The 23,800-nt window shown below is 39.3% G+C and overlaps 2 protein-coding genes across 2 annotated transcripts; one reads left to right on the forward strand and one right to left on the reverse strand.

Moving 5' to 3' along the window:
• Window positions 1–3,537: 3,537 nt before the first annotated feature.
• On the reverse strand, window positions 3,538–5,783 carry cebpa (CCAAT enhancer binding protein alpha). Its single transcript, XM_084404146.1, has one exon. The coding sequence runs from the start codon at window positions 5,540–5,542 to the stop codon at window positions 4,676–4,678; it is 867 nt and encodes a 288-aa protein (XP_084260272.1). The 5' UTR covers window positions 5,543–5,783; the 3' UTR covers window positions 3,538–4,675.
• Window positions 5,784–6,758: 975 nt separating this feature from the next.
• cebpg (CCAAT enhancer binding protein gamma) lies at window positions 6,759–14,557 on the forward strand. Its single transcript, XM_084404147.1, has 3 exons — window positions 6,759–7,431; window positions 8,444–8,683; window positions 12,526–14,557. Exons 2-3 carry the CDS (start codon window positions 8,567–8,569, stop codon window positions 12,901–12,903), a joined length of 495 nt encoding a protein of 164 aa, XP_084260273.1. The 5' UTR covers window positions 6,759–7,431; window positions 8,444–8,566; the 3' UTR covers window positions 12,904–14,557.
• The last annotated feature ends 9,243 nt before the right edge of the window (window positions 14,558–23,800 follow it).

Below are 23,800 nucleotides of genomic sequence, written 5' to 3' on the forward strand. Positions count from 1 at the left end.
TGAGTAATGACTAGTAGGATAAAGATAATTATTCATAATGGAGATCTCATAGCTAGGGCCGGACCACAGTCCCACAAGGGCCCTGGCCATCTGCATGCCAAATTACAGAAATCTTTCCTTGTCCTCAAACTGCCAGTTTTATTTAGTTATGCACTGTATTGGAAGCCAAACGCTCAGTGTGACAAAGCTGTTCTACCCATTGGCTTAGAGCAGATCATTATACATGCACAACCCCAAAAGTGAAGCCCAGACCAGTTTCTATACCATGCAACAAAAATCAGTTGTTCAAAACATCACTTTTATTGTGCCATCCAATGTGTTGCATTGTGTGGTTAAGTTGGGACAGTGCTATTTTAGACATTGCATTTTAGACTGCTCATAATATAATATAATAATGAACTTGGCACCAAGGGGTCAGTTCACACTATATGCTTCCCATAGCAGTCTGAGAGATCACGTAAACACTGGCAGTGAGAGATTGATAGAGAGTGAGGTATGGATCAAAAATAAGAGTTGGTGGAGCTCCTGAACAGGGCAAGAAAACAAGCCAGGCGTAAATGAGACGTAAAGCAAAACAGCAAATGAGAGCTTGCTGAAAAATGTTACCCAATTAACTTAAGAATGCATCAATTCCTGTTTTTCTGCAATCAATCTTCATCTTGAATATTCTCGCAGCAAAGAGCTAAAGCATTTACTTACTTCACAGAGACCAAGACATAGAGCGGTGTGTGATTTTTCTGTGCGGTTTAACCTCTTCTTGGTTGTCTTGGCAATTGTCAAGTCCAGGTTCCAGCCTTCTAACGACCATCCCTAAGCAAACAAACAGTGATATACTTCCTTCTATTGCACTGGGCTCAGGTTTTTTTAGGGTATATTTATTATTGGGCCCAAAGAGAAATTTCTGGGCCTGTTGGCAGCTGGTGAAAGCACTGGACAGGGAGTTTTAAATCATATCGATACTGAAGGGATTTGTACTATACCAGACCCTCAAACTCAAATGTGAGTATACGCATATCTCACTTGAAGGAGAGAGTCAGGAGTGTGGAGAGACCGAGACAAGTTTCTGGCTTTTGAAGTTTCACTCAAAGGTCTGGTTAAACTTTTGTCAGACAACAAATAAGAAAGAGTGTATTATCAAATAACGTGGTTAAACACACTGACTTGCATGCACACTTACGCACACATATTCATTTGTATTGGATTTATCATATTGTTGGTTTTCACGTATTTCTTTAGCAAATGATAAGATACTGAATTTGTTTGGTGGAGAACTAAGCTTTTGGCAAATTAGCTCCTACTTCTTTTCACTTGGCTCTTCTAATTTACACTTGATATCATCTCAGACATTCTCAAGGTGTTTGACCAGAGTTAAAAACAACACACCCCAGCAAAGGAATTTGCAATAACGAAACAAAGCGAACATGAAACACAGCTGCACACAACTAGCCTACACATTAAGTTCACATCAAGTCCAGTTAGATTTGGCTTTTCTCAAACATGTCAAATGTTGGACAGAGAGAAGACAAAATGCAATCATTGGAGAATTCTCGCAGCTATAGAGGAAATAAGATGGCAAAGGAAGCATCCAGGTTTTAGCTTGATGCTTTAATGTATTCCATTCAGGGAGGAGAGAAGCCATCTACTCGCCCTATGAACATTTTTCCCACATGTTTCCTGACCAGAACTAGGTACTGTTGCACAATATGCGCAACAGCTTTTTTTATCCAGTAATGGGATTTCACAGATTAAATATACAATATATGGCTCTTGATATGACTGGTAAGAGAAAAAAATGTAAGCGCTCAGAAAACACTTATATTCAATGTAAAGGAGGTCCTGCTGCAATAGACTCTAAAGGCCTGTTCACACCGAGAAAGACAACTATTGGCATCTACAATTAAAGGATGATAATGTTCTATTTCTCATAAACAAACATTGCAGTTAAGTCATCGGCCAGTTTCAATGCTCAAGCTCTTTAAAATTGGGTTGATTCTGATTGGCTCTCAATATTTGTATAGTTCATCAGCTGGAAAAAAAATTCTGAAAGTGATTCCTACAATATTGAATCCTCTGTGTCGTTATCGTTATAGATATGGTATAGAGTAGACTACCCTATTTTCACAGAATTGGATTATTAAATCTTTATAGTTATCATTATTGTCATCGTCCTTTGTATTAATCAGCATTAAGGCAGGCTAATTTACAATTATTTAATTACAGAAAGTTACATTAGCAAAATGGCTGATTATCTTTTTTTTTAAACAAAAAATGATAAAAATCATAACTAAAAACAATAATGTAAAAATGTGCTTTTTATTCTTGAATAATTCATAATTCATAAATATTCTACAATTAACTTGTCGCTCAGACTCCATTATGGTGTATTTTGTCTGGTCGTGCTATTTTGCCATAAAGTTTGGAAAAGTCTTGGAAACATCAGCACATTACCAGACTTTCCCCATTTAAGTTCATTCAATTCTGAATTAATGTTATTAATCTAGAATAATGGAAGTGTATAGAAACTTCTCTCTGACTTATGATAGAAACAGAGCGAGCAGACAAAGCAGATCATTCACAGGTGAAGCTGAATGAGGAAAAAGAGCTGGCCACAGAACACAGCTGGCAGGCAAGTACAAGTGAGACTGAAAATGTTGGCTTAACAACTATGCTTGAACCTGGCTGAGACAGATTCTGTGTGTGCCATCATTCTATCTGCAACAGAGGTTTGGAAAGGGGCTTGATTTATTGATTCAATCATTCCACAGCTGATAATGTAAAAACATGTCAATTGACAACAATGGAGTGTAACACGTCTCCACAGGTCAGAGAGAGCCTGTCTCTCTTTCTCTATGAAAAGTATACTCAAGAGAAATAAAGACATCAGTAGCACTCTAGATTATCTAATTTAAGGATAATTTGATCAATTCAGAGCTGAGGGCTGAGGCATTAATCAATGAAAGTGGTACTCAAGTCGTTATCAGTGACCCTGATCTTTTACTGACAATGTGTTCAATTTGAACTCTATTAAAAGTGCGACAACTCACTGTAAATATTTAGCGCTGTGAATGACTGTTGAGTTAAAGTTAACAGTGAAGCTCAAAGACCCTGCATGAGCTGAAGGGATCCTTCTGGAAACGCCTTCTTGTATTCACGTAAAAGACAAATGATGTGGAAGCTATCATTTAAACTATAAACAAAGTTATTCTACAAGTATTATTCCGGTTAGTTCTGGTTTCCAGTTTTACTCACACGTGTTTCAAAAATATGTATGTGTGTGTTGGACTTAAACGACTTTCGAGCGCCACCTATCGGCGTCGAGCGAATTGTATGTGTCAACTAAACACTCTTGGGCTGATGCTGCACAGAGTAACAAAAGAAATCACTCAACAGTGAGGGAATTATACTAGACACGAGCGCGACAAACTAAGAAACGAAGTAAGGTGAATTACAAATATATACACATAGCTACATAGCTATAAACAAACACATATTAAGTTGCAAAACTGCTCAGAATGAGAAGGCAATGGATGAGACATATGTAAGACAATGTTTTAATTCATTTTAGCATATATATATATTTATATTTATATATAATGTTCATTTTAAAACTGAAACATATTAAACATTCGTATAACATTTGCAATATGCCGTTTGTAAAAAAAAAAAAAGAAGAAAAAAAGAAAAAGTGCTTCCTTTTCCTTGCTGTGTATTTCTGTCCAAGTTCAGTCAGAGATGACGATAAAGACAGCAAAACTCAAAAGGCACTGAACCCGGTCTCTGCTCGAGTGTTGATGTACAAAAAAAAAAGAAAGAAAAAGTTCACATGAAATGCACACACTTACAGAGCAAGACAGGACTTCACTGCAAAACCAGTGAGAAAGCACACGGTGAGCGTCCACCGGAATTATTCTCATGACAGCAACAGACATTGCATAGAGATATGCACCCTTTCACATTTTTTTATCAATCATATTGCATAAATACAAAGCGTTTACTCTAAAAGCGTATACTGACAGGCGTTTTACAAATCAGTACCCGAATCATGGAAAAAATGTTCACACTGCGCTTCAACAGGTCGCGTTTGGACGACATAGTGCATACAGTCTGCGTTATGAATGACAGATAGTCTACCACAGTAAAAACCTATGAGTTCCAGTCCTATGCTTTGGCATTTTGTCTATTGCCGTCCATGAAACAAACCCACCCCCTGCAAAAAAAAAAAAAAAAAAAAAAAAAAAAAAAAATTAAATCAACAATATCATACAGTGAATGTTGTGCAGCAGCAGGTGTGGTGGAAAAACAGCCTGCTATGGCAGGAACGTTTTTTGTCGCTTTAGGTTTGTATGTAACCCAAGGAGGCAAGGGGGGAGTAGGAAAGCTTGTAACTTAACATAAAAGGTACATTGACAGGGTGAAATCATGCCCATTAGCTGCACTGATATATTTCGCTTAGCTAACACATTCTAACGAGACTACACCTACAACAAGCTAGTCCAAATGTATGAAGAGATGAGCTTATCGTTTGTTTGTTTTTGTCTCTTTTTTGTACAAAAGGCACATGTAGGCTATACCGCAGCTGCCTGGCTCCTATAGAAACACTTTCAGAATGTGTCAGCGTTTATCCAGCAGACGTAAAAATCACGCAAAAGTTACTTCAAAAGTTCAGCCCGCTCCGTTAGGCGCAGTTACCCATGGCTTTGACAAACGAGCCGTCTGGGAGCTGCCTGAAGATGCCCCGTAACGTCTCCAGTTCTCGCGTGAGGTGTTCCACCCTCTTGCGCAGTCTTTCGTTATCCGTCGACAACTCGATCACTTTTTGTTGCGTCTCCACATTGCGCATTTTCGCCTTGTCCCGGCTCTTGCGCACGGCTACGTTGTTGCGCTCCCTCCTCATACGATACTCGACGCTGCTCTTGTCGATCTGTTTCTTGGATTTCCCTCGATCGCCCATCTTCATGGAGCCCCCCGGCAGGTGGCTGTGTTGGTGGTGCGGGCTGGGTACGGGCGTCGGGGGAGGTGTGGGATGGCCCGGCTGGAGGTGCATGGTGGTTTGCGCGCAGTGCGCGATCTGGTGCTGAAGGTAGGATAGATGCGGTGCGTGGTGCTGAGAGTGGTGGTATGTGGGTGGCATCGAGTGGCTGAGCTCATCTTCCTCCCGGGGCTCTTGTTTGATGGCCACGGGCCTCATTCGTGCATGGCTGTCGTAGATGGGTTCCAGTTTGGAGGAATCCATGTAGCTGTTCAGACAGCCATACATCTGCGGGGCCCCCGGTGTGCCATTGGCGCCGTGGGGGTACTCGTAGTCTCCGCTCGCCAGTTTGAGCTTTTCTTGCTTGGAGCTGTTGTGGAATAAATCAGCCAGGAACTCGTCGTTGAAGGCAGAGGGGTCAATGTAGGCGCTGATGTCGATGGAGTTCTCGTTCTCGCAGATCTCGCTCAGGTCTCCAGCGGTGTCTTTGTAGATATAAGGGTTTTGCTGACTCTGTACAAGGCTGGTCATCAGTGGCCGTGGGGCGACCTCGTAGAGGTTTGCTTGCTCCATGGGGTATCTAAAACCTGCCAGACATGGTGAAGAGCTCCGGGAATCCAGCTTGTTCGCAGTACCGGAGAAAGCCGTGCTGGCTCCAAGTTGTCGGGACAGGCGAGCGCGCAGCCTGTCGTGGCTGTGTACTTGGCCGTAAAGTGAATGCAAGCTTAAAGGCTGAAACGCCACTCAGGATCTCCTTTAATATGACACTTACACCATCAGCGTGTGAGCTTCACATCTGTCAAATACTTTCTCAGTCCACTTATATACGCTTTGGAGTTTGGAGGGCGGGCGTGCTCTGGGTCCTAATGCTTCACTGCGTGATCTCTGCACGAGAGCTCAACGCACGCACTGATATCGACCTGGTCCTTCAGAAATGTCATTATTATTGAATTATAGGTAAAATAATATGCGTTTCAGATAATTAATAATAATTCATCAAATTAAATATGCATCTTTATGTTTTTTTTTTTTTACATTGTAAATTTAAATTAATTTAGATTTTGATGCTCGATAGGTCTAGTATTGTAGCAGCCTTTTCAAAAAATGAAAAGAGAAAGAAAAAATGATAAAAGAGTAAACGAAAAAGAAAACATTGCGGTTGTCTTAAAACTCGCTTCTTGAAAAATATTAAACGCACCATGTAGGCCTATATGCCATATGAAATTGTTTTAATCAATTAAAAGTCAAATGAATCGCCTCCACATTAAATCTCACCAAAAAAAAAAAAAAAAAAACAGCCATCCCATTGAATAATTGATTTTATCTTTGTGTTTATTTGTTGTGTTTATTCTTATATTTTCCGCTGGCCGTATTGTGCTATCCATTATTTTCTTAGCACTTGGGAGAATCTTTTGGGAACAATAATAACTTCGTAGGCTATACTTTGCCAAAACTAACAGTGCAGCAGCACACGTCTCACCTACATGAGCGAGAGAAGCTGGAGAGCACACAGCAACTTGACAATTGCATGCGCTGAAAGTGAGCAGTCTGGGAGCTCCCTCTATTGTTACAGCGCGAGCCTGGCACATAATTAAAAGAATGAGACGAGAGGCCAGCAACAGATATGTTATAATTACGTTTTTCTGTTGATTTATTTTGGTCTGCTTTAATTTACCTTATGTCAGATTTAGAAATTACCATGCTGTATTGGAGCCATATAGCCTATCAGGTTATGTTACATGTCCTGCATTAAAAAAAAAAAAAAAAAAACTATGGGGGGGTTAAATTAAAGATGGAACTGAAATAGCCTATTTTGGAGGGCAAGATGATCTAGGGACATTTGTGGTAATGCGTCTCGCATCCAAACACAAGACTATTGCCTACATTACCATGACAATATTTTATCTGACTTGATATGTTTCATTTGTTGTTGGTGGAGTGTCAATCAGAATAAATTCCGGAAATCGAAAGTGCGAGAATTGACCAGACTACAGCCTAAGTCCAAGATAGGCTAACCACGCAAAATTATAAACTGGAGTAATACCAATAATAACTTTATTTAGCTTGGCTCTCGCTTCTATGAATCTTTACAAATACTTCCTTTTAATAATTCTAAATTTCACCAGCTTTATGAAACGAGAGCTATAGTCTACTGTTAACGTGTTTAGTATTCTTGACAGATCTAATGTTTTACCGCATGAAAACTCCCCAAACCGAGAAATGCAGCCTGATTGGTTTAGGGACATGTCATTCAAAGAGTATATTTCGTCGTCTCCCAACCCTCTGATTTGATTGGTTGCGAGAGCAGATTTCCCTACATGGTCACAAGATTTCGCAATACTCCCAAGCGCCGCTTTACCAAACAATAACACCTCAACCTGTGCTTATTTTTCCGTGAACAAAGAGGACATTATTCTTTATTAACTCGAGTGGGTGACTTGTAAGCCTGGAACGTTTTGAAGGTAAGTTTTTGCGGGGATATTGTAAGATAGAAATACAGACTGTCGAATGTATTTTTTTTTTGATCAATTAACCGATGGCTCGCTAACAGGATCCGTGCCGCTCACTCGATTGCAAAATAGCTTCAACTCCCGGATCTTGAGGCCAGCTAGAGCTTCATAACCGACGATTAAACATGATCGCGATCGACTGCGAATCGTTATTCTTCGTTCACGTAACTTTTTATGTAGAAAGCAGCCTGTATGAGCGCTCAGTTCATTGTTAGAGGCCTGACGTCATGGTTAGGAATGTGCCAACTATTAGCCAACCTGCTAACCTGTAGTTGATCCCACTGGCTACGGACGCACGTAGCCCTAAAGTGACATGTGTCAACATTGTGGGGTTCAACGCTATAGAATACAATACTGATTTACTGGATCTGCTGCCATTTTTTTATGTAAGTTAGGCTAAGTAACTGTTGAAAGCTAGTCAGCGGTATTCCCCTTCATTCCCACAGTTCCGTGTATGATGTAACCAGCCTGTCATGACTCAAAACAACATACAAAAACACTGTCTGGCTTTAAAATGTAAACTAATAAACTTAAATTTTCTTTACCGTATCGTCAATACTCTGATGTGTGTTTAAAATGTTAACTTTAGCTCGGCATAGTTCAGCATGACTACGGAGTTTCCCTTCTCCCGTGTAAAAAATGAGCGGGTGGGAGCGCGAGCGATGATGCAACCGCGGGCAACACTTGAGCTCGCGCTCATTTGAGAGAAAGAAAATTTGCCACATATGCACATTGACATGGCACGGTCGGATTACAACAACATAATGCTAACGGATAAGCACAAGCGGTTGACCCGACTTTCAGGTGTTGCAGCATTTTGCTGAAATAATGCGTTTTGCGTAAAGCATCTGTTCAGGTGGGAATTGTGTGCCAACAAAATATGTAAAAGTGTGATGGAGAATGATGCTGATGTGTGCAGAGTACCTTGTATAACTTCTTTCTCTCCGTTCTGTCTGGTTTTCAGGCACACGGCTGCATTTTGTGGCATCCAGCTTCACACAATACCAGCTAACACCAACTTCAGCTCTGCGAAGCCCGACAACTTAGGTCGGAGAGGCTGAGAGAAAGACAGTGGAAGTGGATCCAAATGAACAAGCAGTTGCAACAGAAGATATCCAGCACAGATCAGAACGGTGTCAGTGTTATACAGAATCAGCCTCATAATAGTGCATTTAACCCCGCAGGAGCTGCAGGACTACAGCAGGTACACACATCAACAAGCTGATCTATTCACCCATGCATTAATGAATATAAATGACTCTGCAAAACCAAGATCAAAGCATTGCATTGTGTCATTTTGCAGTGCTTAAACCATGGTATGATTTAGGGCTGCATGATATATAAAAAATTCGCAGATGTACATATCACGATATGCATATCACAAGGTCTCGTGATAACTGCATGATTTTTATACTCCAAAAGATTACAAAAAGTTTTAGGTCATCGCAGACAGCAAAGAGTAGACACATGACTGTTTCATATGTGTGACATGCTTAATGTTTAAATTAAATGCAATGAGCGAAGTACTCACGCGCACAGGAAGAGCCTCTCGGAAACCATGTGATCCCGAAATCAGTTCTCTTCTGTAGCTTACGTGGCCAAATACACAAATGATTATGTCAAATTGCCCATCTTGGTGAGTATTCATGTAAACTTGGTCAGTTATGTCTTAAGTGGACTAAATGGTTGAGAAAGAAAGTGCACGTGTAACAACATATTGGATCCGTGCAGCTCTTAAGGCCCCGATATACTCACGGCAAAGTTTTGTTTTTTCGTTCTTGGCTTAGGGGTAAAAAGAAGTTCGAATTAGGCTGCGTGACCTGCGATATACTGTTAGCGAACATCCAACAACCGCCCACACTGCTGAGAGTGACGGTAAGATGAATATGTAAATATGTGCTGCGTACTTTTCTCTCTCAATAACAAAATAAACACAAAACAAAAATGAGAAAACAGCAAGCATTTTTTAAAGAAAGCATAAGAAAAGCATCTGATCTAACTCAAAGCAACGTGGATATTTGCACAAGCTCTGCAATTCGGCACTCCAGGAAAATCATGTCACGTTTATTTATATAGCACTTAATACAATAGATTGCTTAAAAGCATGCAGCTTTACAGTAGGGCTGTAGTCAAGACCACCTTTGTCGAGTCCAAGACAAGTCCAAGACCACGACTAGTCGAGTCCAAGTCAAGACCGAGTCCAAAGAGGTTCGAGTCCGAGTCAAGACCGAGTCCAAAAAGGTTCGAGTCCGAGTCAAGACCGAGTCCAGGACAGGAAAAAAAAAAGTCTGCTAAAAAAATATAGGCTATAGCCTATAGAAATTAAATCACTATGTAATAATGAAATAATGAATAATTTTAATTTTATTTAAAATAATTGACAAATTCAAAAAAAAAAAAAAAAAAAAAAATTATATAGGCCTAAAGGAGCACACGCACACACATTCGTTTCGACTGTCTGATCAGCCTCACATTCTGTTCCTGTCAATCATACACGCGATGTCAACCAATTAAACTGCATGAGGGAAGGCCGAGCCAACTCACAGACACACACACACACACACACACACGAGATGCGGATAAACCGCGGATCGGGCGGATGACGTGACGAAAAATAATATTTTAATTAAATTCAGGCGGGTGGCGGCTGAAGCAATCAAATGAAAAAAGTTTGCCACTAAGCAAACCTGCAAGTTATGAGCTGGGTTATTTTTTTTCGATATTAGCTATATTTTAAACCAGCCAGTCATTGGAGCCTAACGTTACCACTCGTGGAATAGGCAAAGAAAGAAAGGTAAGAAAAAAAGTCGGAAACCTTTGCCCATAAATTAGATGTGCAAGGCAAGCAGGCTAGTTTTCGGGGTGTTATGGACAATCAAAAATGTGAATATTCACGTTGCACTAGCGGTGGACTTTCAGCGAGTTTATTTAAACATTTATTTTTTAAAGAGCCGTTTGTGAGTCATAAGAGCCGGCTCTTTTCAGTGAGCTGAGTGAAACGAGCCGGCTCACGAAAAAGACCCGAAATGCCCATAGTTATTAAGTGGCCAGTGTTTCACTTTCCCTCCAATAATATTTTGTTTTAATATCGCGGCGACGTGTGATTACTGGGAACATAATAAAGACTCCTGGACTCGGTCGAGACCAAAAGCCATATTTGGCAAGACCAGTGGCCGAGAACGAGACAAGTCCGAGTCCGAATACCAGCGAGTCCGAGACAAGTCCGAGACCATAGAAAAACGGTCTCGAGTCCGGACTCGAGTCCAAGACCGGACTCGAGTACTACAGCCCTACTTTACAGTATTAAACATGAAAAGCAGTTCATTTCATCTTCATTTTCTACTACAAAGCGACTCTCCACTGTGTTAGCGTTTTTACCCGCGAATGTCTGACCTCGACGGACTCAACAGAAGAAATAAACCAGAGAAGAGTTCTATGTGAAAGAAGGCGGACGGTCGCTGACCCTCAGCGCATACCTATTACGTAATCGCCATGGACCAATGGGAGTTTACCAGCCGGAGCAAACTTTTCCAGAAAGTTTGCTTTTGCATCAAGCAATGGCGCTTTTCCACTGCATGGTACGGTACGGCTCGGTTCGGTACGGCACGCTTTGGCGCTTTTCCACTGCATGGTATGGTACGGCTCGGTTCGGTACGGCTCACTTATGGCGCATTTCCACTGCATGGTACGGTACGGTACGACTCGCTTCGGCTCGCTTTAAATGGTACCACCTCTGTTGAGGTTCCAAGCGTACCGTACCGATACTAAAATGTGACGTGAAACACTGCAGATCACTGATTGGTCAGACAGAATCATCACTACCAGCGTCATTGTATTTACGACACTAAACCCGCTAGATTTAAATAGCCAGTAGACAAAACAAAGCCAACACTGTAGCGCCTGTTTTAAAAGTATTTGCTTAAAAAATAAAAAAAAGAAGAGTATAAACTTCAAAAAAAGAAATGGCTGAATCGTGGTCAGTGGACGAGGTGCAGACGTTCCTCTCTTTGGTTGCCGAGGAGTGGATGGGGAAACACGGAATGAAAAATTCGCATTTAATATGATGATGCCATGGCAGTAGAGACGGCAACTATTAACGATCAGTCCCACCCACTTTGAAGCGGTACAAACTGCAGTGGAAAAGCAAACAAGCTAAAGCGAGCCGAGCCGAGCCGTGCCGTACCGAGTCGAGTCGTACCACGCAGTGGAAAAGCGAAGCGAGCCGAACCGAACCGTTCTGCGCCGAGTCGAACCGAACCGAGCCGAACCGAGCCGTACCATGCAGTGGAAAAGCGCCACAAGTTTCAAACTCCTGAAATGAACACAAACGAACTTTGATTTGGCCTGATTTTGTTTGAAATGAAGTCATATCAGTTTGTTCTTCGATTTCGCTTGAAGTATATCAGGACCTTTAAAGGGACAGCAGCCTAATAAACCTGCTTCTGTCTGACAAGAGACAAAGAGAAAATCACTCACTGCCCTTGACTGAATAACTTCAGTAGCTTTAATAAGAATCAGTGTATATTTAATTCATACAGTGAAGACTAAGCAACGTTTTATTTTTATATTTGATTATTCAATTTCTGTTGTTAAACCTAATGTAGGCCTACCTGACACCCTAAACCCCCCTGGTTTACACTGACGTTAAAATGACACTCACTTTTTATGTAATTCTACAGTAAAACACTGCTGTTCACTTTGTAGGGATGCTTCCTTCTCACAAAAAGAATGTGAAACATGTATGTTGGTTATATAATTTCAGTTTTTAAATATTAACATATACATTTATTTTACACACTTAAAGCATTATCGTAACGCATATTGAATATTGCATTTAACAAGTTATTGTATATAGCATTTTTCTTCAATATCATGCATTCATAATATGTATTCATAAAGTGCATCCACCCATCCAGTTTCTTGTAGTCTTAAAGAAAATTGTTTATAGAAGACTTGGAATGTAAAAGTCAAAACCACAAATTAGCCATATACTGGATATGCTGTTGCTTATCATTACTATGTGTGACATTATTATAATTCTCACAGGTTCCTCAATTAGTTCCAGTGAGTCCCGGAGGTGGGGGTAAGGCTAAACCACCCAGCAAGATGAAAAAGAATAGTATGGATAAAGATAGCGACGAGTACCGCCAACGGAGAGAACGCAATAACCTGGCCGTAAAGAAGAGCCGCATGCGCAGCAAGCAGAAGGCGCAGGACACCCAACAGCGCGTCAATGAGCTGAAGGAGGAGAACGAGAGATTGGAGGCCAAAATCAAATTGCTTAGCAAAGAACTGAGTGTGCTCAAAGACCTGTTTCTAGAGCATGCTCACAATCTCGCAGACAACCCTGCTTCTGGTGGAGGCCCCGGAGACATCTGCAACAACAACAACAACAACAACAACAGCAGTAACGGCAGCCAGTGAGGGCCTGATGTTGGTTTGCAGTGTTCTATGCTGTGGGCTGTGTGGAGGCTCTCTAGGCAAATCATTTTACTTAATCGTATTATGCTTTCTTCCCCTCCTGGTCCTGGAATGTGTACTGTCCGCAGTGCTTAACTTGTTAACTTCTGTTTGTACACTCAAATTCAGTTTCTTTTTCACTCGTATTGTATCTCGTGCAGAATGTTATGACATCGTGCCCATAGCAACCGCAGAAAGTCCAACCCACGCTCTGATTTGATGTGCTGGAGATAACTTTGATAACATTCAATTGTAAAGCACCATGTTTCAATGACTTGAAACTTTGCAATATCTTAGAGGACTGTGAAAGCTTCTCGGTAGACAATTTTGAAATCCAGCCAAAGCCGGTCACAAATATTTGACTGTAAATAATAGTAAATGTGTTCAATCACTCCACTCTAATGTCTGACGATACGATTCAAAAACTGAGCTAATAGACAGTACCACAGTCTGTTAACATTATTCATTATGACTTGGAATTAGGGCTACCAAATTTTGTATCAAGTAAGGACGTCACCAAATGCAAGGAGTAGCTGTTTTGTACTCCTGCTTTTTTGCCTGTCAGCTTGGATTGATTCAAACTCTTTACTTGTTGACCATGTCTTATTATAGCAAATACACTGTTGTATCTATGGTAACAGACTGTAGACAGACAAAACATATTGCATCAGACTCCAGACAGTGTCCCCATTACCAGTAGTCCTTAAATCCCTACAGTTAAGCCTCCAATTCTGACAAGGGTGGAGAAGGAAAGATAGAGTAGAATATTAGCTCTAGCCTGTATGTTAGGATGTTGGTAGCTAAATTAACACAAACTTATTTCATAACAGCAACTTTTGTGTCTGTGTAAATACTGTTGATGATGCAGATAAGATAGGATTTAGAATGACTGGTGCTGAAAATTTCAAGTCATCAATCACCTGACGTGCCCCAAATTTATTTATATTGAAAAGTTACTTATCCGAAGAAGCTTTTTATCTGACTACATCAAATATTGGCTATTTTGTTTCCCTGACCAGTCTCAGAGAAATATGTTTGACTGTACATATGCAGGAGATGTTACTAAAAGTTAATCGAATAGCCGCGTGACCTTTGCCCTCATTGATTCTCATAGAGCTGTGTGTTCTTGGAGTCGCTGTAGATAGACTTTTGTACCTCAGGCTATATGTCATAGCCTCACCAGACAGCCTTTAAGATGTATATTCCCGTTTAAGAGAAGATTAAAAAGGGGAGGATAAGAAAAGACAAGGCAATCTCGTTAAGATGTCTGAAGCATCTTTAATTAATGTATATTTTCATTTTCTATACCTGAAGTTTTAAACATTTAAAAAAAGCATGAAAGGTTATGCATGATTAGAACCATTTAAACAACTAATTAAAAATGATGCTCTATAGAGTAATAGCGAATCGGCGACTGCATACTTTTGTATTGTTGTATCAGGTTGGGCTAAAATAAAGCTATTGTGTAAAACTTCTTAAAAAGGAGACTAAAGTCAATATTTCATGAATATTTGATTGGCATATTTTGCTTAAGTATGAGGGTTGCTGGGCAACTTGCTTTTTTACATAATGTATACTGGGTTTTTGTGCATTGTAAATTAAAATTGAATACAAAATACATTCCTTGTGTTTGTACTAACTGTGAGGAGGGGCAAAAAACGTAGACATTAATTTACCATGTCAGCAGAGGTGCCAGCAGTGCACAGTGTCCTGCTGCAGTCAATGGAACTGGACATAAATCGTGGTATGCTTTAACACCTCTCAACCTGAACTCAATTCAAACTTAAGAGCTACTGCTATTTGAGCAAAATACATTCCATCTGAGGTCCTTATCACAAAAACAAAAAAAACATTTTATAATCACAAAAAATCGCGGAATTGATGTTAGATTTACAACATATAATTGACGTTGTAAATGCCAGACTTAGTAGCAGTTACACAACTCCGGTTTCAACTAAAAATGTTTTGGACTTTCATTTACACGAAAATGCTGTTGCCAGACAACATTGGACCCCATTGACTTTCGATGTGCTGAGAAAAATAAAAACAAAAAAATTCAAAATTTCTCCTTTCCGTTCCACCGGAGGAAAACATTTTATACAGGTTTGGAATGACAAGAGGGTTTCATTAAGTAAATTATGAAAGAATTTTAATTTTTGAGTGAACTATCCCTTTATGTGCATTAGCAGCCTGTTTGAATGCAGGGGGAACCGAACCTCAGTCACTGCACAAAAAATTACTGACAAAGAGTGGAGGCAAATAAATTGAATAAGACTGAAGATTGATGTTCCGAATGACATAGAGAAGGTGAGTCATTCTGTACTGGGACTCTGGACTGTTATAGGTGTGTGCATGTGAGTGCATACCCTGTTCAGTGAGATAAGATGTATGATGTGTATTGGAACACAGGCACAGTGTCCCAATATAGAGGAAGGACGCAGAACACCAAGTCCTACATACAACTCGCGCCTTTGTTCTCCTTCCCCTTTTTTATTTTTCCTATAAACTTTTATTTTTCTCTCTCTAGTGTATATTTCTCTTCTGTCTACATGAGATGAACATAGTGATAGGAATTTTAGGCATTAAGTTATCTTTACAGCCCTGTAATTCCAGCGGAAGTACATATTTTCCATTGCACTGCATTTCTAGGCCTTAAAGCTCACCGTAAAGCCAACAGGTTACTCAATACAATAAAATGGCTTTCAAGATGCTGATGCATTTGGTGTCCCGGTTTAAGCGTACAAGGCCACAGACGCTATGTCACTCCAGCTGGCAAATGGCTAGAGACAAGAGATAGTAAAATGCTGATTCAAAAGTGTGGTAAATTTACATTGCTGAGGTTACTGTAATAATCTACAGCCCATTCGTTAGTTAATCTATAACCGACTGACATCAGCATCATCTGACAGCTATCAAGTTAAGTGAGTATATTGTTGGACTGATTCCAATTTGGATATGCTGATAAGTTTGAGAGTAAAGTAGACAAGCTCTCGGGGTTACTGAAACCTCAAGCTCCTCATGCTTGTGTCTACATTTTTGAACTCAAAATGTGCTCACACGTCACACCCTTATACATTTTAACATCTGCTTTTTTTAAACACCATTAGATAAATATAAAGTCTAATATTATACAGGGGGCGATAGACATGAATAAATGTGCCACATAAACTATAATTACAGCAATCATCTTTGGGCAGTTCACCTCACTACAAACAGAGAAGTTGTTAGTTTAACTACATCTCTCAGTAGCGTAACATTAGGCTACTATTTATTTTCCAGCACTTTGTCAACAAATAGCCTATGTCTGATCCCCGCCGTTTTTTGTCGGCCGTTTAGAATAGCAACAGCCGATTCGTAAAGGAATCGCCCTTTTGAGTCAGTTCTTTACACTTAAAGGATTAGTTCACTAGCCTGGAAATCCAGACCTAAATCTAAAAGATTAATGGTCTGGCGTCAACTAATGAAAATCGCCCAGCTCGAGGGGCGGCACCAAGCATGCATTTGAAAATCTCACTGCACGCAATTGGATAACACTATGACCAATCACAACAATAAACCCCATACACTTAGCTACCAGCGGAGCTAACTGGTGGATTAGACTCTTACCATATCCAGTCGGCAAAACAGCAAAAACGTCCTTCTTGCAAAGGAACGATTCGAGCGCCGTCTTCTGTTCCTGTTTTAGATAAAAAGCCAAGTCTAACTTGTTCATTGTAGCGTCCAAAGCCGTTTCAAACAACTGGTATTCATCCATAGCCATCTTGCAATGTTTAGTTTTTAGTTTAGAGCTTTATTTATCCATGTGGGGATGATAATGACTTCGACGTCACAGCGCTGTCATAATCTGTTTAGTTTGGCTCTGGCCCGCCTATATCAGATAACCCGATGTGATTGGTGCAGCTCAGATCGAGGGGCATATTTAATGAGCATCATTATTCGACACCAGAGTAACTCGCTGAGCAAATTCAACTTGTGCTCTCGCGAGAACTCTGGATTACCAGGGTATTAGTTCACCCCAAAATGAAAATTTCCTAATAATTTACTCACTCCAATGACATCCAAGATATCCATGTCTTTCTTTCCTCAGTGGGAGAGAAATTATGTTTTTTGAGGAAAACATTTCTGGATTTTTCTTCTAACAATGGACTTCATTGGTTACCATCGTTTTTAAGTCCAAAACAATGCAGTTTCAAAAGTCTTTGAAGTGTTTAAACGGGCTGTACGCGATCACAGCTGAAGAAGAGGTTGTTATCTAGCGAAACGATAGGTCATTAAAAAAAAAAAAAAACATTATAATTTATAGACTTTTTACCTTCAATAGTTCAGATTGAGCTGATCAACAAACGGACAGGGAACTACGTCATCACGTTGAAAGGTCACGCCGGCACCGGCAATACTATTTGAACTAGTATTCATATTCATCAGAATGTTATTCATATACTATTCATATTCATATTCACTGAATACTATTACTATATATATATAATAGCAAACAATACTATTTGAACTATCCTCCTACGTACGGTCGCCTTGTAAACAGTGGGGCGGTACTTCTGCCGGCGCCGGCGTGACCTTTCAACGTGATGACGTAGTTCCCTGTCCGTTTGTTGATCAGCTCAATCCAAACTATTGAAGGTAAAAAGTCTATAAATAATTTTTTTTTAAATTGAAAATGACCTATCGTTTCGCTAGATAACAACCTCTTCTTCAGCTGTGATCGCGTACAGCCCGTTTAACCCTTGTTCCAAAGCTTGTTCCATGTTGCATATGTGACATTTTTCAGATTTATGCCAGTTTAGTTGATTTTATTTGCCAATTTCTATAAAAATGCTCTCTGTTGCAGTGACATACGTGTGTGTTTGTGAGTGTTTGTGTGTGTGTGTGTATGAGATAGAAAGTTCGTTCCACTTTGGGTTTATGCTCTAGGACCAGACCTTTATTTAAATGTAAAATTTTTTAGATTTATGCCAGTTTTGTTTATTTTATTTGCCAATTTCTGTAAAAATGCTCTCTGTTGCAGTCACATACATGTGTGTGTTTGTGTGTGTGTGTGTGTGTGAGTGTGTGAGATAGAAAGTTCGTTCTACTTTTTATTTATGCTCTAGGACCAGACCTTGGTTTATTTGTAAAAATGTTCAGATTTATAATGGATTTACTTGAATTTTTTTGACAAACAAAATTTAAAAAAGTCATTTTTTTCATTTTCCCATTCATTTTCAATGTGGGGTCATTTTGACCCCAAACACCTTAAATGGTAAAAAAAAAAAATGTACACACCTGTAGAACAACCAAATCAAGCCCAGTTTTTTTTGTGCATGTTTAGATAGATTATTTAGGAAAAGTCACAGAGTTAAGGGTTAAACACTTCAAAGACTTTTGAAACTGCATTGTTTTGGACTTAAAAACGATGGTAACCAATGAAGTCCATTGTTAGAAGAAAAATCCAGAAATGTTTTCCTCAAAAAACATAATTTCTCTCCCACTGAGGAAAGAAAGACATGGATATCTTGGATGGCATTGGGGTGAGTAAATTATTAGGAAATTTTCATTTTGGGGTGAACTAATCCTTTAAGCGGTAACATCATGGGCTGCTTTTAGACATAGGGCCTACACCCTTCTTTTAGCTAAATTTAGCATTCATAAATGTACATTTGGAAGAAATAAGCCCTTGTTTTTCATTTTAAAATCAGAAGTTCGGCAATACCTAAATATAATGTTATGTTTAAAAAATAAGAAAGCTGTAAATTTCCATTACTTGTAAGTTTGTAACTTGTAAGTTTGTCACTGTCTTTTATGTATGTATTTGTTTTATGTTTTGTTTATTCAGTGACTGTAGTTGTAATTCTTTAAAACCAATTAAACAAAAATATTTTTAGACACTTCCCTAAGCACTTGCCTTCGACGGAATTAATACCCAACACCACTTTGAAGTGTGTTTAACTTTGTCAAGTGAATGAGGGAAGGGAAGTTTATTTGGACATACCCTCAACCCTTGAACTCTGTCATGGAAACTATGTATAAACCTTAATTAAACAATTTAATAATCAATTATAATGGAATTTACCTGTATGATATTACGCTGTAGCCACATTGGACCAGCGGTTGGGAAAATGGATGGATGGATGATTCAGCTGCGGGCGCTCTCTTCTGGCGAGACGCGGGAATTCACTCGGTACCACCCTCACAGTGCATTATGGCTATCCTCTAGTTGTTGCTGAGTTTGTATATATATATATATATATATATATATATATATATATATATATATATATATATATATATATATAAGCTGTGTCCCAATCCAGAGGCTGCATCCTTTGAAGGCCGCGTCCTTCAAAGTGCGCGGCCGACGCGGCCTTCAGAGGACGCACCGAGACTTGTTTAAAGGGGAAAGTATAGCTGATTGCGTCATCGAGGCGCGACGAAAGCCGTCTCAATTCGAAGGTCCTGCAAATGCGTCCTTCTTTTCCCGTGAATGCAGGATACATCAGAAGGATCATTAGCAGCCTTTCCTACCCCAGAATTCATTGCGCGCCGGAGACGAAATTGCCAGATTACACCTTTAAATGTAAGTATTGGGTTTCAATTTAATTGAGTAGGCTAATCAAATTTATTTAATGATAAAAATGAAAGAAAAAAAATACAGTAAAGGTTCAAATGTTGACTTATATGTTACCAGTATGTGATTTGATAGAGGTTAGTTTATACTCTTTAGACTTTATTATGCACTTAAATTGACCATGGTGAACATTTTAGACATTCTAGAACATTTCAACCCCGTTTTGTTTTTATAATAGAAACACTAAAAATATGTATTATAGATCAAGGATAGGCAACGTTCGGTCCTGAAGGGCTGCTGTCCTATAGATTTTAGCTCATAGAACGGTTTTGCATGTTAAAATATTTTATGGTTTGATTTTTGAAGGTAATTATTCTTAATTTTTCTTCCCTCTTTCTGAGAAATCTCAGTGACATGGCAGCCCACTCCTGAGTCAGCCCTACAATGTTGGTGGACAGTGGAAATATGCATGTGCCAGCAGCCATATCACCCTGTAGCCCAAGACTGGTTGCCCACTGAAGCTAAGCAGGGCTGAGCCTGGTTAGTACCTGGATGGGAGACCTCCTGAGAAAAACCAGGTTGCTGCTGGAAGAGGTGTTAGTGAGGCCAGTAGGGGGTGCTCAACCTGTTTGTCTGTGTGGGTCCTAACGCCCCAGTATAGTGACGGGGACACTATACTGTCAAAGAGCACCGTCCTTCGGATGAGATGTTAAACTGAGGTCCTGACTCTCTGTGGTCATTAAAAATCCCAGGATGTCCTTCGCATCCTGGCCAAATTTACCCATTGGCCTCTGTCCATCATGGCCTCCTAATCATTCCGATACATACTGATTGGCTTCATCACTGTCTCCTCTCCACCAGTAAGCTTGTGTGTGGTGGGCGTTCTGGCGCAATATGGCTGCCGTTGCATCATCCAAGTGGATGCTGCACATTGGTAGAGGTTGAGGAGATTCTCCCCTTCCATATGTGAAGCGCTTTGAGGACCCAGAAAAGTGCTATATAAATGTAACGAATAATTATTATTATTATTCATCCCAGATGATGACAGTGGAAATATGCACTCATCCCAGATGATGCACCACCAGCAGCACCACCAGGATCTCCTGCTCAGCTCAATAAAAGTCTACAGAAAAATGTTTTCTTCCAATCTGTTTTATGTATACTGTTAACTTAAACTTTTATTTTGTTTTTGTTATCTTAAACATAACTTATCTTGTAAACAGTTGTAAAAAGTACTGTAAGTAAAAATGTATAGAACAATTTATTTTGTATCAAATGACACAAATAAATGTACAGAATTATTTCATTACATTTACAAGTTATAACTTGCATTTAAAAAATATAAGGACACGATATCGCTCCATTATGGACAAAAAGACGGAATAAAATATAAGATAAGATTATCTTGTTTGCACATGTGCATCAATCGTGTCTGGTACATGTAAACAGTGAGAGATCTTGAGGCAGGCGCTAAGGACGAGAAATCTTTTTACAAGTTGAAACCTCGAAATTACTGTAATTTCAACATGGCCTGAAAGCACCTTAATTTACACCCACCCCACACAACTCTAGTGTATGATATTGGAGTTATTTTGACATTTAACTGCATTTATTACTTGTAGCTACCTTAAGCTGGCTGTTTTTTTAACAGTTATAGTTTATTGTATTGTTATTTTCATTTGTGTATTTCTTTTAATATTTAATAAAAATAGATTAATAAAAAATAAAATAAAAAGTACAGCCCAAGCATACAGGTCTTTAGAATGGTGAGAAAACAAATTCATAAGGGGGAAAAAAACTATAAATAATAAATCAGCTCCATTGTGAATTCCAATTGATGCAGGGTGTTACATTTCAACACATCGCAAGGGTTCTGCCAGTAATGGGCACTCGTGCAATGTAAGCAATGGTGGCTGTTTACTCCACTAATAGTCCTCTTGAAGGAGTGATGAAAAATGTGAAATCGGACATTGAGTGCACCGGAAGGGCTGCCGCTTTTGCATAGTTTGTGCTCGCTGTTTTAAAATCATTTGAAACTTAGAAAACTGGCAGCTCCAGCAATGAAAATATTTATCTTGAATTCCGTCATGGAAAGAAGCATAAATATTAATTAAACAATTTAATAATCAATTAAAAAAAGTAATTTATACCTGTATGATATTACGCTGTAGCGCCACACCACACCTGCACCAGCGCATTGGAAAAAGGATGGATGGATGATTCTACGGGCGCCATCTTCGGATCAAACGCAGGTCAATTCGGTACAAAATTTATTCGGCGCACGACTCTCACAGTGCATTATGGGTATTCTCTAGTCGTTAAGCCTAAATCGGTTATACGCTCGTTATCGCGGTGCATTGTGGGATTGAATCATTGCATTCAATAACGACCACTGTGCTTTCGGACACCACAGTTGGCTGTCCCCTCAAATAGTGCCCTATTTAAGCGTAGGGGCGATTTCGAACACAGACGTAAAAAAATTGACTTAAACACAGCCAGGAATTAGTGAAGCAGAATCGATTTGTGATTCAGTCTAAGTGATTTTACCCTATAGGGACAGCCATTTGTAGTTAAGTACAAAATCATACTGGACATTATCGAGTGCACTCATTCAATCCCAAAATGCACCGCAATAACGAGTGTACAACTATACACTCAACGGCTAAAGAAAACCCATAATGCACTGTGAGAGTCGCGTCGAATGAATTCCTGTGTCTTGCCAGAAGATAGCGCTGTATCATCCATCCATACAATGTGGCAACAGCGTAATATCATACAGGTAAATTCCTTTTTAACTGATTATTTAATTATTTAATTAAGGTTTATACATGTGAGTTTTCATGACAGAGTTCAAGATAAATATTTCCATTACTACTAGAGCTGACAGTTTGCTACATTTCAAAGTATTATTACAGCAAGCACAAATATGCAAAAGCTTCAGTGTCTGAATATGCTCACTCATTATCATTCACTCCTTCAAGTTCAAAGACAGCTGCTGAATCATTTGGTGTAGTTTGTCACTCCATAAAACTAAGAATTGAAATGTCGCTGAAGGAAGTGGATCTTAACCTACAATCATTTTAAACCAAACCTGCCCCTGAAACGCGGTACATAAAAGCACTGTACCAAACAATAACATAGCATTACTATTGAACAAATTCTATTGACTATGGAAATAATTGATGATGATGTTTATCAAATAAGCTATATTGTACCACCACAGTAGCCTTTTGAAAGGCAATTTTGAGAAACTTAACCATTGTATTTGGTTTAAATTAATTCACCCTAAAAAAAAAAATCGGGTAAAACAGCAGACATTTAAACTGTTCTGTTTCATGTGAATGAGATACTTTGTGCTTAACAATATTCTATACATCTTTATATTTTTCAGTTTTAATCACTTTCTTTTCTCCAGATTAATACACACTTTTGTATGGAAGCTTGTTTCCGCCACGGAATAAAACAATTTAAAAGATAATTTTTTTCTCGCAATCGTGAGTTTATATATTGCTATTCTGACTTTTCCTGAGATATAAACTCGTAATTGTGAGTTATAATAAGTTACAAAAAGACGGGCTTTTTTTCTCAGAATTGTGAGTTTTTCTACTTTAGTTTACCTTAGTTTCCACATATTTTGTAGTAGGCTATAATTGGGAACTTTCTCTATACAACAGCTGTCAGCTTATCTTAAATAATGATTTTGTTGGTAGCTTAGCTTGCCCAACACTGCCAGCAACACATGTAACCTGGGCTGCATTTCTCAAAATTATACTGAGCTAAGTTGATCCATTTGTGGTAATGGTTCTGCGATCTTCATGGGAAATGCATCTCTGTTTAGTTAATCCAAATTCAATGCAATCAAATAGGTCTGTTTAAATTAGACTTAGCTCAACTTAACATTTCCATTTTGCTTAACTGCACTCAGTCCAGTCCAACTGAACTGAGCAGAACCATGATGAACTTGGCTCAACTCCACTGCACTCAACAAAACTGATATTAAGTAATGTTTATTCATCCTCATGGACTGTTTGCATCCATCACGCAGACTGGGATAGATGAACTTTAAGTTAGCTGTCAACTGTTGAAACACGTGCCATGTGCTTAAAGTACTCTATCACACCACAAAGGCAGTTCCTAAGGGTTAATGAAAAAAGAAGTGGGTGTTTTAAGGTTAGAGTCAGAAGTCATAAATTTATGGCTCAATATTTCATTCTAGGGTATTTTTTCCTCTCTGAACAGTGTTGATTTCTTGAACTATGAATGAGTGCAGATCTTAATCCCCGTAAAAGACTGCAGATGATT

The sequence above is a fragment of the Rutilus rutilus genome (genome assembly GCF_951802725.1).
Source record: "Rutilus rutilus genome assembly, chromosome: 3".
In the NCBI taxonomy this organism is placed as follows: Eukaryota; Metazoa; Chordata; class Actinopteri; order Cypriniformes; family Leuciscidae; genus Rutilus; species Rutilus rutilus.

What these genes read in the sequence shown, in the direction of transcription:
- cebpa (XM_084404146.1), bottom strand. Translation starts at nt 5,542, where the DNA reads ATGGAGCAAGCAAACCTCTACGAGGTCGCCCCACGGCCACTGATGACC.
- cebpg (XM_084404147.1), top strand. Translation starts at nt 8,567, where the DNA reads ATGAACAAGCAGTTGCAACAGAAGATATCCAGCACAGATCAGAACGGT. An exon ending in GAGCTGCAGGACTACAGCAG is followed by an intron (nt 8,684 to 12,525) that starts GTACACACATCA and finishes TAATTCTCACAG; the next exon opens with GTTCCTCAATTAGTTCCAGT.